Raw genomic sequence first — 14,676 nt, 5'->3', positions numbered from 1 at the left:
TTTGGCAAGTCGACAGCGTAAGAACATTGATTAAATCATGGCAAATCACTAAAGACAACAACAGGTCTGGATGGTTGCCTCGTGTTTTGCTGCCAATTATCGAGAAAAGATGAAAGAAAGAATGTGATTCGTGAAGACCCACTTTATAGACGAAGCTGCAGACATAATGTTTTACACTGCATGTAACATTTCTCTACAGAATCTAGTTGTAACCCAGTTGCTATTCTACAAGCCGTGTCGGATATCAGTCGGTTATTGCGCGCCTTCACTACTCCTCCTATCTCTGTGATGGATGATGACGATATGATGCTCACTGATTCGTGTCAGGATGGCGTTTGTCTTTGATACATGAATTAATTGAGCGTTTTGCTGACATATCAGGTGGAACGTGTGTACCATTGTCGGAAACATTTAGTAATGTCACATTGATTACGTGTAACATCCCTCCATTGATCAATTACAAACAGTTAAACTATAAACCTTCTACCATTGCCCGACAGAACTACAGTGGAAAATGTATGTATATACAAACTTTATTTTACAAAAATTATGAAACGAGTTATTTCAACTTATATTTATCACTCTTGTCGGCCCGGATGTTACCGCGCGAGGGGTCTCAATGTGGGATAAATCTACCAAAATATGAAAAATATAAATTTCAGTGTTGAATACTGTTTCGTTTCCTTTGCAGGGTCCGTCAATCACCTCCCTCCACATCCGGTCTGACATCCGGTTCCGTTTTGCCACCACGACCGTCTACAGCTCCATAGCCAACGCCGACATTGCCGACCATGAGACCACATTTGACGTCACGCTTCCGGACGCTGCATACATCACGAACTTTACATTGTACGTTCCATTTCTCTAGTCTTGAACACTAAAATAACGTTTTTAAGTTCTTTCTATATTTACAATGACCGTAATGGTTTCCGACTTCATGAATGAAAAAATCTCCGTCCATTGAATTTTCTAAATCTTTACTTACGCTTGGGTCAAATTTGTTAAAGCTTTACTGATTGCTCAATGTTATTTATCTTTCCTAATGGATGGATTTTGTAAAATCTTAGCTAATGTTTTATTTAAACTTCATCGCAATATTGTACAGGTTTATTTGAAGTCATTAGCGAGGGGTTATTTTTACCTCTTCAAAATATTGTTCATATCAATTTGTCGAATCAGCTTCACTTCATCCTTTTCAAAAATTAGAATACACATCAATTATCTGCATATCAGTATTTATGCATGAAATAAGAGACTATTGTAAAACATAAGGATTGGATTTCCGCTTTGTCTAGCTGAAGGACTGGGCCCACTTGTATAAAACATTTTAACTCTTGAGATTTCCTCAAGTCTAAGATTTCCCATAGACAATACATTGCTTGAGATTTTCCTTTACTTTGAGATGTTTTATACAAGTGGGCCCTGATTAGATAGACTCCTTAGAAGTTAACCGAATTTGTATGTTTTCATCTTATAAGCCCTTACCAGTACCTCGTAAACTAGACAAAAATCCAGATGGCTAATCAGTTTCATCTCTATATTTGGTCTTGAGCTGTGCATACAGGAAATTACAATCACAACTGCAATAAAAAAACAGATTGATGTGCTTGTTTTCCTATAAACTGTTACAATGTATTTGTTTCATTTTTCATTTTTTTTATAATGCTTGGAATACCCTAAATGTCGAACTCAATTCCAATATTAGATAAAGATTTGGGTAAAATTGTAAAAACATTTCATATTATATGTACCTGATTGGAAATAGTAATAAGTCATTAGTCCGGCTGCCAATAGACTGAATAATAATTTCCCAGTGAAGACAATGACGTATAGCAAAATTAATTTGCTGTCATCTGTTTATTTAAAATCTGATCAAAATAATACTTTTTGACTCCCCGTGGACCCCTAATTTTGAGCATGATGGCCATGCGACAGTAGGTCAATGGTTAAACTGTTTGATATTTCCACCAATACCAAATATTGTAACAAAAATATAATTTATGATTTACAAATCATTGAAGTAAGGGTGATAACTCTAACACAAGTCATCGGTGTACGGTAGCATGCAAGTTTTCTTCAAATCATGTTCCCATCATCTAAATTTCAAATATCTTTTTTACAGAGGGAGATCGATGAAAAAAATGCATTGCTCCATAAATGTATGAACGATGTACATTCTTTTATATAGCTGCCCACAGAATGACTGTTAGGGCAAACTATATTAATCCCATTGCATACTTTTATACCTCTGCCCATAGGGAGATTCGTTGGCAAAACGTATTGACCCTAAAACTGTGTAGATATGTTTCATATCATTTTCCTCGCGGAAACACATTGCCAAAATATATACTTTGTTTTATATACCTGTCCACAGGGAGGTATATCTAACCGATATATTCGGTTTTTAAATCTCTTTCCACAGGGAAATCGGCGGGGTTGTGTACCCGGGGGTGATCAAAGAGCGAGAGGCTGCCAAGTCCCAGTACGACAAGGCCAAGAAAAAGGGACAGTCCGCTGGTCACATCGCCACCAACAAGTGAGAACCTCACGATAACGAGGTTGACTTCCGGTCAAACGACCTCTAGTCGTACTAGTCTCGTCCAATCAGACTCTTGTTGTCTGCGCAAGCTATGACGAACAGGGAGACTCTTGTGATCAAGCGTCTGGTTGAACAAGACTATAGTCGTACCTGTCTCATGTATCTGTAGTCATCAAACGTACCGTGAAGCCAGTGTATAAAAAGTATCTATATAGTCTGATATACCAGACATATACCAGACTAGTTTACGTTGTAAACTTACATTTGTAAGTTAAACCTTTTGAAAAATGTGTCTGTCCATATTCATACATTTTGTTCATTATCAATAGTCTTAATTTAATTTTCATGAACATATTTGAGTCAACGACACTCGATGAAATAGTATCATATAATTTATAGTAATTTACAGAAGATAAAGCAGGAAGAAATATAAAACAACCTCAACTTAAGTTCATTATTTTTATGGTTAAAGTTTCTATTTTACATCAAACGATTATCTACCACAGACCCAGAGATACCAATCGATTCAAAGTATCCCTAAATATAGCAGCGCAAACCAAGATCAAGTTCACCTTGACCTACAACGAACTTCTCCAGCGTCGACGCGGCAGCTACGATCACACCATCTACATCCGGCCAAGGCAGATCGTCAACGACTTCCGGGTAGAGGTTTACATCCAGGAATCTCGTCAAATCACGTACCTCCGAGTCCCGCCATTACGAGATGATGTTCTCATTAACTATAATAGTATTGGTATGCATTATTTGATTTCGTCACTTGTTTGTTGTCTTCTATACCACCTAAAAGGGAATAAAATTGAGTCTGTAGATATGCATTCCGTTTGGCGGTATGTTTGAATTACCGATAGTTTCGTACAGAGATGGCAAATTGAAGCATTGGCAAATATAGTCGCAAAAATAACGAGCGCGTAATAAGCATCAATCTTCCATCTATCTATCCGTCCGATCTTTCAGCAATGAATATGAAACAGCATTTAAATCGGTTATTTTAATATTTTTTTTTTAGATTCTCTATAAAAGTGCATTACAGGAAAAATAACGTGTGTATTTGTTTGTTCTGGTCTTTTCTTCGGATAAGAAAATCTATTGACTTGAAGTTTGCTTTCCCAATCAAACAATTCCGTATCCCTATTCATTAACACATAGTGTAGTTGTTGAAACTGAAAGAAAACAGAACAAAGCATTGTTTTTCTTATTGTTTGATATATTTTGACAGAGCAGAATCGGCTCGCGCAGGTCAGCCGTCCGTCCTCCACGTCCGCCCATATCGTGTATGAGCCGTCCACCGAGGAACAGAGCCTCGTTTCCCAGCAGGGACTTTCCGGGCTGTTCGTGGTGGAGTATGACGTGGACAGACGGTTGGACGCAGGTGACGTCCTGGTGGGTATATGGTGAAGGCAATTTGTCATCTCCCTTTATTTGTTTTAACATGCGTTCAACTAATTAGCAACGACTGTTTTAGCAAATGCTGTTATGGTCCTATAACACACATCGCTATTGATGACAAACTTAATAAAGCCCGGTACAAAAGAGATTGATGACTTTACAATAGCAAAAATGTTGTTATAATCTCCCAACAACATTTGCCTTCCACGTTGCAACGGAAGGATGCAGAGCAAATGTAAATAATATTCTGCATTTATGAGAATATCTTTTCTTAGTGTATACCAACGTGTAAATTTGTTTTTTGTTTGTTTATTTGTTTTCATTTTATAATTTTGTCATCTCTGTATTACGTTCAGCAAAACTAGATGTTATCTTTGTCTGGGACAAAATACGTGTCTCAGAAAAAAAATCAGCTAGAAATGCATGAACATGTAGTGTGACATTGGAACTTTTTAAAACTATGTCGTATGCTGTGTTCAGATCTTACTCCAGTTTAACATTACTAAGAACCCTTTTGCGTATCCGGTTCAACAATGACACGAAAGACATGCTCATATCTGAACCGAGACTGACCTCGGGAATATTCGGAACGTGCATATCGTGGGGGTTCAGACGTGCCTGATTCCCTCTGACTGAACTAAAATGCTGACTATTGCTAGTCTGCATTATTTCTGCATAAAATAAAGTCGATTCACATGCATATTTAAGAAATTAAGCGCACGCGTGAAAGAAGGGCATGCTATTCTCGATATATTGTTATTAAATTGTCACAAATCTTCGAAACTGTGCAGTTTTAGCTCTGCCTAAATCTTTGACACAGTTCCGGTCCAAATGCCTTCGTTTATTGCGAAATACGTTTTCAACAATTTAACCTTTCGAACCAGGATCCACGAAAGCGACCTTATTCTATTTACATGCACGTGAAGTGATAGTCTTTGGAAGAAAGTGCTGTGGTTGGTTTATATATAGAAAATTTACATATGCGTACTCTTTCGTAAATCAAGTACCATATATGAGTAAATGGAATATGGTAGATAGGCTAAAGTATTGTTTTAACGACAGGTTGTCAACGGATATTTTGTCCACTTCTTTGCTCCCCATGGGCTAGACCGCATGCGCAGACGGATCCTATTTATCCTGGATACCAGTGGGTCGATGGTAGGTACGAAAATGAAACAGATGCAGACCGCCATGATTGAAATCCTCGATGATCTACACGAAGGGGATAAGTTCAACATCATCGAGTTTGACGGGAACGTCCAAAAATGGCAGGATGGCATATCGGCTGTTCCTGTCACACAGGAGTCCATAGAGTCAGCCAAGCAGTATGTCAAGGGTCTGGTTGCTGATGGCTGTAAGTTTACAAAAGTTTGGCAAAGTATGTCAGCTTGAAGGACGCACTCTTGTTGATCAACGTTGAAAACTTGTATAAAGAAAAGAAAAAGTGAATTGTCGGGTTACCTAACTGTTATGGTCAGAACTCCCCCTTGAAAATACTGAAATACGGTGACATTATGAAAAGTCAGTGAAAATCGGGGGGAGGGGTGGCCGGGCGGGGGGATACTGAAAACAAAAATCTCTGAAATTATCTTAAATGAATCTATATTATAAATAGATGAATAGACATTGCAAACGAGAAGTGTTTAATTCATTGTGAATGTTACCGCATGTCAATGACAATGTTATGTTTATACAGGGACGAATATAGATGGAGCTGTGATGCAGGGTATCAAGGATATCCTAGCGGACAGTATGGACGAAAGTGTCCCTATTGTCATCTTTCTCACGGACGGAGAACCAACCACGGGAGAAATGAACGTCAACAAGATCCTCGCCAACATCAAGACACGTAACACAGAAGGTGTACCCGTGTTCTCGTTGTCTTTTGGCGATGGAGCAGACTTCGACTTCCTAAAGCGGCTGTCTTTACAAAACAATGGGTTCGCCCGCAAAATATACGAGGCTTCTGACGCGGACATACAACTTACTGGTTTCTACGACGAAGTCTCGTCAGTTCTCGTATCTAACGTTACATTCCGTTACTTAGATGATACTGTGATAAAAAATACTGTTTCAAATGTGATATTTCCTAATTATTTCGCGGGGTCCGAATTAGTTGTGACCGGTCAGCTGATGGACACAGCAATGACCGATATACCTGTCTCTATATTCGGTGAAAGTTCGAATGGTCTGCTGGAACTACGTTCCTCTGGTAATACTATACTCAACGACATGGAATTGACGTCATTTGATGACGACTCGCAGCCGACCGTGAACTTCACGGACATCGCCGAAAAAATATGGGCGTATGTGAACATTAAGCAACTATTGGACGAACGACTGAGGGAGACCAATCAGACCATACGGGACGAGATCAAGGAGAGGGCCACACAGCTAGCACTGAAGGTAACCAATCAAATATGCTGACATTTCATTTCATCAAATATTGACAAGATGTCATAGTCAATTGGATAGAATAACAGGCAAAGCATATTTAAATTCTCTCCGTCAAATGGCCAAAGTGGAATAAACAATGAGACAAAATATTTTAGACATGTTGGAAATAAAAAAATTAACACAAAATAATTCATATTTGTATGCTGACATAAATGTATACATATTAATGTACCGTCGTTACACATCAGCATATCTCTTCCATAAGCACTTAATTTTTCTCTCACTCCCGACTCATTGGATAAACCGGCTAGGAGTTAGTAAACAGTTTGGTTACCCACTAGGGGTTAGCCCCCAGTACGTGATTTCATTGGTCAATCTTTTAAATATGAAGTCAAGTAACAATGCTTTACGTCATCATCTTTTATTGTGACGTCATAGTTCATCGCAATTGTGTCCCCGATCTGAAACAGGGATAATGTATGCCGAAGAGAAACAATGGTTTAATAGATATAGTATGTGAACGTTGTCGGAGAAAAGGTCCCCAAACTCGTGATTGTTGATTATCATGTTTATCTAACTTTCGATTGCCTGCCACCAACAGAGTGTTCTCAACTTGTCGGGTCATTTTACACATAGTACAAAATATAACTCATGTAATTCGAGTGACGATGCTCTCTTGTAATATCACAGTTGTATATATGAAATGTTTGAAAGGTAAACGTACAATCCTAATTTTGTTTAATTTTTAGTACAATTTTGTGACTCCCCTGACGTCTATGGTGGTCACGAAGCCAGAACAAGAGACAATGGTCGACCCTAACGGTAAAGGATAAGCCAACATAAACACCGATTATCTCCCTTATCTTTGAATGCAACTGGTATTATATCAAACTAATGTTATCCAGTGAATAATTGACATTCATGAAATGGAAAAAATGAAATAAACAGAGCCTTTTAACTAGAGTTTGATTTTTCCCAAAGCATTAAACGGGAGGGGAGATAACTGTAATATCAAAGTTTTTCAGCACATCTAATACAGCCAGCCTTTCGTCTGAAGAAAATGATCAGTATGTCCAATACTCAAAGTATGGCAATGCAATATAATAATATCCAGCACTAAGTCATATACGGTTAAATGTATAACTTTAATTCCAAATATTAGGTATCCTAGTTTGTTGCCCCCCCCCCCCCCCCCCCCCCCCCCCCCTACCTTCCATACGAAAATTCTCTTTAAGTTAACAGGTACATGTATCATATAAATTACCTAGTTTTGAAGCAGAAATCGTGCAGTTGGTGTTTGTTTACTGTTTACGTCATGCAATCCGCGAAGCTTTCCTGGCTGGTGATCAGTGTTCCAATTGTCATGGTGTGTCTGATTTTGCAATTTCGAGAGTAAAAGAAAAGATACATAAGAAAACCTTAATGTAGTGATTTTACTCTATTTTTGAAGAGGTCGAGAAAGCGAACCAGTCCGCCTGGCAGTCCGGTGCCAATCCTGGCCAGGCTCTCATCGGCAAGTCGCCATCCTTCGGTAAGATGTTGACAGAAAACCGCATTCACCTTGAAAAGAATCAATTGCAAATAGCCAGCCGTTATTTGGCTGATGCTGGCAAGTCGAATATATTGATAGAAAATCGCCTTCCTTTGACCGAATCATCCTCTTGTAAAAAAAATGATGGTACGTTTCCACTCCTCTCGTGGGCTGTTGGTGGTAAGGTGTTGATACATGTAGCATGTCACATTCCTTTCTGGCATGGCCCTTTTGTGGTACGTAATTGATGGCCAAGTAGCTCTCCAGCGGTAAGGTATTAATGGCAGGATGGCCTTTCTTTGATATGACATCAAAACAGAAGCAATCCTTTGGTAAGACATTGATTACGAGTTGCTTTCCTTTGCTAATAATGTATTTGATGACCAGATTGCCAAAAATTGTTTTGGTAAGAAATCAGTATAATTCCATAAGTGATGCCGAATCAATACTTGGTAAGATCGATAATGGTTTACTCTGAAACTCCAAATCACACGATCCCCATGTTGTGTGTTTTATTTGACGTTGTAGCTTGACTAATGATGTTAAATTTTATTTGAATCATGAACACGAGTTTGTTTTGTCTTTGGATGCCTTGAATGTACAATTGTAATTCAAATCAGTGTGAAATTATCGGTATGGATAGGTTCGATAGGTTGCTAGCTAAACGTTACTCGCCATTTCACGTCAATAACGACGACTGGATGAACTGTTTCTGCCATAAGACTGTAAGAAGTGTAAGAATTTACACACCTCTAAAACAATTTTGTTTCAACAATTGTTAAACAACCCCCGCCATAGCATCAACGATATGTCCCTGAAGGACGATATATATATGTTGTGCATTGTAGTTTATTTTTTGGATTATGCCTACTGTATTTATAAACAAACTTTAAAGGTGAAATCACCTTTACGTGCGTGTTAAGAAATCTCCATATTGAAAAAGAATCAAATAAGTCCCATATTGTTTATCAAATACTTTCCACCTCAAATTTCATTATGTGTGAAAGCACTTACGATGTGGTTTGGTGTTATTGACTAGGTTATGATTGGCGATCTCACGATTTTCGTTGTGTGTGTCTATTTTAAAGATGATCAGACACCTTTTGGCCTTGTAAATCTGTCATACCGTATCCTACTATCTACGGGGCTTTAAGTATATACCTACTATAAAATATGAATGGAAAACAAAAAGATGTTTATCATCTTTGGAAACACATTTATATATGTCACATTAAATCGCTGTGGTGAGGAAGTATACGTTTAGAAGTCATTTAAGTGCGATGTCCGTTATCATTGTTAACCCGACACAGGCTCAGTCTGACACATGATATGTTCTCAAATGCAAGCTGTAATGCTGTCTGTGACCGCGAATCAATCTAAACATCATTCCGTGATTTATACTTTATGATAATGGGGATTGGTAAAATGTTAATGAGGAAACATGTACAAAAGCTATATTTAAATGGTACCAATTATCAATATATTAAAGAGGAAACCACAGCTAATTTGAATTTGAATTTAGAAATATTATTTAGAAAGAGCATCCATGTTTTTGTCTTCATCACATATTGCGAAAAGCGTAGAGGCAATCTTCGGGCTTAAATGACCTTTACTGTCACGGTGACCTTCTTCTGGTAGTAAATACTGTACCGTTATTTTTTTAACCTTTGTTCTCTCTCTGACATGTTTCAGTGGACAGTGACCCCCACTTCATCGTGCATGTGAAGGGTCTGGATACCTCGGTGTGTTTTGACATCATGGGACAACCGGGCGATCGACTCAATCTTGTCTCCGACGACGTGTCAGGTACGGAAGCAGCAAATGTTGGCTGTACATAGGGGTAAAATATGCTGTCTGTTCACTAGAGGGCAGTATATATGTTGGCTGTACTCCGACGGGCAGTATTCTTCGGGCTATACTCTAGGGGGTAGTATATGCTCGCTGCACACTAGGGGGCAGATTATGTTGGCTATTCACTAGGGGGCAGCACTTGTTATCTGTTCACTGGGGGGCAGCACCTGCTATCTGTTCACTAGGGGTAGCACATGTTGGCTGTACACTAGGGGGCAGCACATATTGGCTGTACACTATGGGTCAACATTGCGGTTGTACACTTAGGGGCAGCAAATGTTGGCTGTACACTAGGGGGCAGCACATGTTGACTGTTCACTAGGGTGCAGCACATGTTGTCTGTGCACTAGGGGGCAGCACATGCTGGCTGTTCACTAGGTGGTAAGCACATGCTGACTGTACACTAGGCGGCAGCACATGCTGGCTGCGCACTAGGAGGCAGCACATGCTGGCTGTTCACTAGGTGGCAGCACATGCTGGCTGTTCACTAGGTGGCAGCACATGTTGGCTGTGCACTAGGGGGAAGCACATGCTCGCTGTACGCTAGGTGGCAGCACATGTTATCTGTTCACTAGGCGGCAGCACATGTTATCTGTTCACTAGGGTGCAGCATATGTTGGCTGCGCTCTAGGGGGTAGCACATGCTGGCTGTTCACTAGGTGGCAGCACATGTTGGCTTTGCACTAGGGGACAGCACATGTTGGCTGTGCACTAGGGGGCAGCACATGCTGGCTGTACGCTAGGCGGCAGCACATGCTGGCTGCGCACTAGGAGGCAGCACATGCTGGCTGTTCACTAGGTGGCAGCACATGTTGGCTGTGCACTAGGGGGAAGCACATGCTGGCTCTTCAATAGGTGGCAGCACATGTTGGCTGTGCACTAGGGGTAGCACATGTTGGCTGTACACTAGGGTGCAACACATGCTAGCTGTTCACTAGGGGGCAGCATATGCTGGCTGTACGCTAGGAGGGCAGGCAGCACATGCTGGCTGTTCACTAGGTGACAGCATATAATGGCTGTTCACTAGGGTGCAGCACCAGTTTGCTGTATAGTAAGCGGCAGTTTCAACTATAACAATATCTTAATAACTATGTGACTTTTTCCGATAAAATGACATACATAAATAATATTTCGTTTGGTTTTAAAGTTGATTGAGAAGATTATCCTGCAAGTTTACATTGTTTTTCAAACAAGGTATATTTTATGGATAATAGTATTCTTCTAGAGTATCATTACATTATGCAGATACAATCACTGCATGTGGGGATAGTAAAACTAATAAGTTGTGTGCCCTCATTTTCATTATCCCCAACCCTCACCCTTGTTTCTTGTGTTAAACTGTATTGGATTTTGGTATGAACACACGTCCTCTCCTGTAGGTATCAGCGTCACGGCAGCCATAATATCAAACAAAGACACGCCAAGGTCACGCAGGAAGAGGAAGGGCGGATCAGCTGATCAGATAAAGGAGACGACAAAGACATATTTAGGAGAAATACGAATCGAGGGACTGAAGACAAAGCTGTCCTTCACGCCTACAAACTGGACCATGGATGGCCAGCGATACGCGTGGAAAAGCTCAGAGGCTTTGAAATCTCACAGAACGAAAGTTGTGACTGACGGCACTGGTCAGCAGATCGCCATTATCTTCCCGAACAAAGTGCTGTTGCTCGTCATACGCCACATGAGGACCAAGTCACAACTGAGGATGGGCAAGGTGCCATTTCTAGGCTTTTACATCGTGGAAGAGAAAGGATTTTCGTGGCACACACACGGGATTCTCGGTATTTATTTATTTTAATTGTTCACTTTCACAGATATTGCCTTGTACTATAGATTACACACTTTATGTAAACTAAATTACAAAATATCTTATCCAACTGATATAGCGATTCATATGTATCCCTAACAAAAACGTACATTCTCCTAGAATACGTATTCTACCTTATTTGCAAGGAAATGGTACGCTAACCGAACCTACAATTCATCAGTTCATTACTATTTGAATGTTTATCACGGGAAATTGTCAAAGAAGTTTTGCAACAGGTCAAGACCGTAATATGTCCTCCATTTAGAGGAGTGCTTTATCTTTTTAGTATCCTCGATATCCAGGGGTTACGGTAACTTTCGCTCTCTGCACACTTGGGATATGTCGTAACAAAATCGAAAGCTCAGCGTGCACCACATTGTGGATGAGACGAGAAGACTAGTTTGGTCCTTTGATGTACACCAAAAGAATCTGTCGGTCGCGTAACAGTAAAATTAACTGGCTTTGAAGTCGGGTGTCGCTCCTCTGTGATCTGTTTTTTTTTACCTGAGACCAATCAAATTGCCTGCCGTGTGCCTTCCATTTTGCTATGACATATTCCAGAGGTGCAGAGAGCGACAGAGAGCGTAAACCTTGGAGTATCGAGGATGCCTTTTTAATAACTCCAGCTAAACACGGTTTCAGAGTTCGTTCAGTACCATGGTGAATATCTAACACGGGTAAAAGTATCGACTGGTAGGACTTTATTACAACATATAGAGGACAAGTTAACACTAAGTAAACTGTCAGTTGGTGACAGAAGCCAGAGCTAATGTGATTGTTTCTTTAGCTTATAAAAGCTAGAGGTCTATATTGAATTGATATTTGAGTTTTGCTTCAGGATTGACGTATTTTATTAATATTGTATTCAATTCCAGAACAAGATAACTGATTAAAGATGAACTCAAATGAACATCTGGCTTCCTGAAACGTACATGAAGAAATGTTACCGATACATCTGTCATCCATTCTTTATATATTAGTATGGTCAGAAGCAAACTAGAATATGCTTGTGAAATATGGTATCCATATCGAACTTCTTTAGAGAAAATTTCTTATTTTTTTATGCATTAAAGCAAAGATTGACTGTGATGTTTTATCTTATTAAGATATATGTGATTTTTTTAATTTACCACCTCTTTTAAAACGCAGAATGTATTTAGATCGTTTGTTCCTTTTGATGTGTGTAAACAGTATGTTTGACTGTCCATATATCTTATTGAACAAATCAACATGTTCCATAATTCATACACAAGATGTAAACACATTGTTGTTTGTTATAATATGAATGTCTCAATGGATCATTAACATAAAATAAATTCGAATTGCTCTTTCGAACTTGTTAACTACCTATGTACATTATCCAGTCATCGATTCTCTTTGTAAGAAGTATACACATTCATGTTAGTTACGCGCAATTACTTCAACATATACCTTATGTTTTAACACTGCCTGTGACATTACATCAATGTGTGAATGGAATATTAAGTTATAGTAAACTCTCCAGCAATTCGCTGAAGCTAGGGTGAACAAGTACTTGTAGTTGGGCCTCTAGCGTCACCGACAAGTCCTAGAAGGACGAAACAGCTGTTTGATGCAGTGCATGTAATTCAATTTTTGGCATCTTATATCGATAAACAAATTATTAAGGTGCTGTCACATTCAACTTTGTTGCATTCATCTTTATAGGACACGCGTGCCAACGTGTTTAGTAATATCGCTTTATCTATTTTAGGTCAACTTCTTCATAGACGCATATCATTGAGGAAGACCAAGAAAGTGGATGGTAAAACCAGAGGCAAGCTCTTGGTGAAGGGAAATACCAAAAAGACAAGGAAACTGACAGCCACTCTTGGGACGCGTCTCAATCTAGCTACAAACAGGGACACGCCTTGTTGGATGGTACAGAGGAACGGCAAGAAACTTCTGGACGGGAGCTATAGAGACTATCTTGTGCGCGACAAAAACTCTACTGTCACTTCAAAACGCAAGGGACGCCGGAAACGAATTATGAAGAGGATAAGCGGCTCACAGTGATCCGGATTAAAAATGGCGAAATTGGAATGATTTGAGATATTAAGTACTATGTCGCAAGGCAAATATTTTGTTTTCTTTTAGGAAACTTTCTACAGTGTTAATATTTTATTGAAAAATATTGGTTTATGTTTAAACGTTGGCCATATAATATTTTCTTGATTATCATGCAACATTGTGCAATATATATGAATGGTAACAACTGACTTGTATAGTCTGTGGACTATAGACATATACGTCAATTGTAATGCCATTGCTGGAATATTAATAGAGCTTCGTGGCAGTTTAATATATATTGTCGAACACTCATTGACAAAATACATACACGTTATTTATGTTTTTATATATGATGTTTAGTGTTGCAGATGTTGTACCAGACAATGCATCAATATTTCATGTTTCTGTGAAATACATTTATTTCATACTTGTTCATGAGATGTATCTGCTTTTTAACTTTGCCTGTAGAAAACGAATTGAATTTTTGCAAATTTAAAGATTTAAACAGATATAATTAAAATATATTGTAGATGTGAGTTTGAAAATATATGATCATTACGTAGAAAGCATGGTATCGGTAAGACATAATTGTACAAGTGCAAAATTTTGCGTTTAAACTGACCGTGGTATAGAAATTTTCGCGATGAGACTCTTTGTCGTGATCGCGTTGTGGAAATTTTCGTTTTGGGAATGGTTCTGAAATCAATATAAATTCTATAGATCTATATATAAAAATATATAAAAGTTCACGTGGAGACCTTTTTCACGCTTATTTATTCAACTCGAAAAACGCAAAGGTTTCCACACTACAAAATTGTCAAACTTTCCTGTAATCAATAATAAAAATATACCTGACCAGCAGGTACAATTATATTAGAAAATATATACCACTGCGGACACTGTTATGAACTTAATTAGAACTAGAAGTCAATAATAAGATTGAACAACAAAACCGAGGTGACACGAAAGGAAAAAAAAAAGAGATTACCATCATGAAACCGCACAAATCTGTGTCTGAAAACACATTCAGTAGGAAGACAGAGAAAAAGAGAAGGAAAACAAATCAAAAGATCGCCGACGTTGGTCGTATGGAGCCATCTGTATGATGTGTAT

The 14,676-nt window shown here is 38.9% G+C and overlaps 1 protein-coding gene across 1 annotated transcript in view; it reads left to right on the top strand.

Moving 5' to 3' along the window:
• The window catches only part of LOC110443858 (inter-alpha-trypsin inhibitor heavy chain H3-like), a 38,213-nt gene extending 23,597 nt beyond the window's left edge, over positions 1-14,616 (top strand). Inside the window, exons 2-12 of the mRNA XM_021488291.1 lie at positions 692-849; positions 2,423-2,536; positions 3,046-3,293; positions 3,777-3,940; positions 5,009-5,300; positions 5,643-6,352; positions 7,093-7,165; positions 7,794-7,874; positions 9,567-9,680; positions 11,105-11,509; positions 13,268-14,616. Of these exons, the coding sequence (XP_021343966.1) occupies positions 692-849; positions 2,423-2,536; positions 3,046-3,293; positions 3,777-3,940; positions 5,009-5,300; positions 5,643-6,352; positions 7,093-7,165; positions 7,794-7,874; positions 9,567-9,680; positions 11,105-11,509; positions 13,268-13,569 (2,661 nt within the window). The 3' untranslated portion in view covers positions 13,570-14,616. The remainder of the gene's footprint in view (positions 1-691; positions 850-2,422; positions 2,537-3,045; positions 3,294-3,776; positions 3,941-5,008; positions 5,301-5,642; positions 6,353-7,092; positions 7,166-7,793; positions 7,875-9,566; positions 9,681-11,104; positions 11,510-13,267) is intronic.
• The last annotated feature ends 60 nt before the right edge of the window (positions 14,617-14,676 follow it).

Source organism: Mizuhopecten yessoensis, unplaced genomic scaffold, assembly GCF_002113885.1.
Source record: "Mizuhopecten yessoensis strain PY_sf001 unplaced genomic scaffold, ASM211388v2 scaffold716361, whole genome shotgun sequence".
NCBI classification, from domain to species: Eukaryota; Metazoa; Mollusca; class Bivalvia; order Pectinida; family Pectinidae; genus Mizuhopecten; species Mizuhopecten yessoensis.
This window is presented reverse-complemented; position numbering and strand designations above follow the sequence as displayed.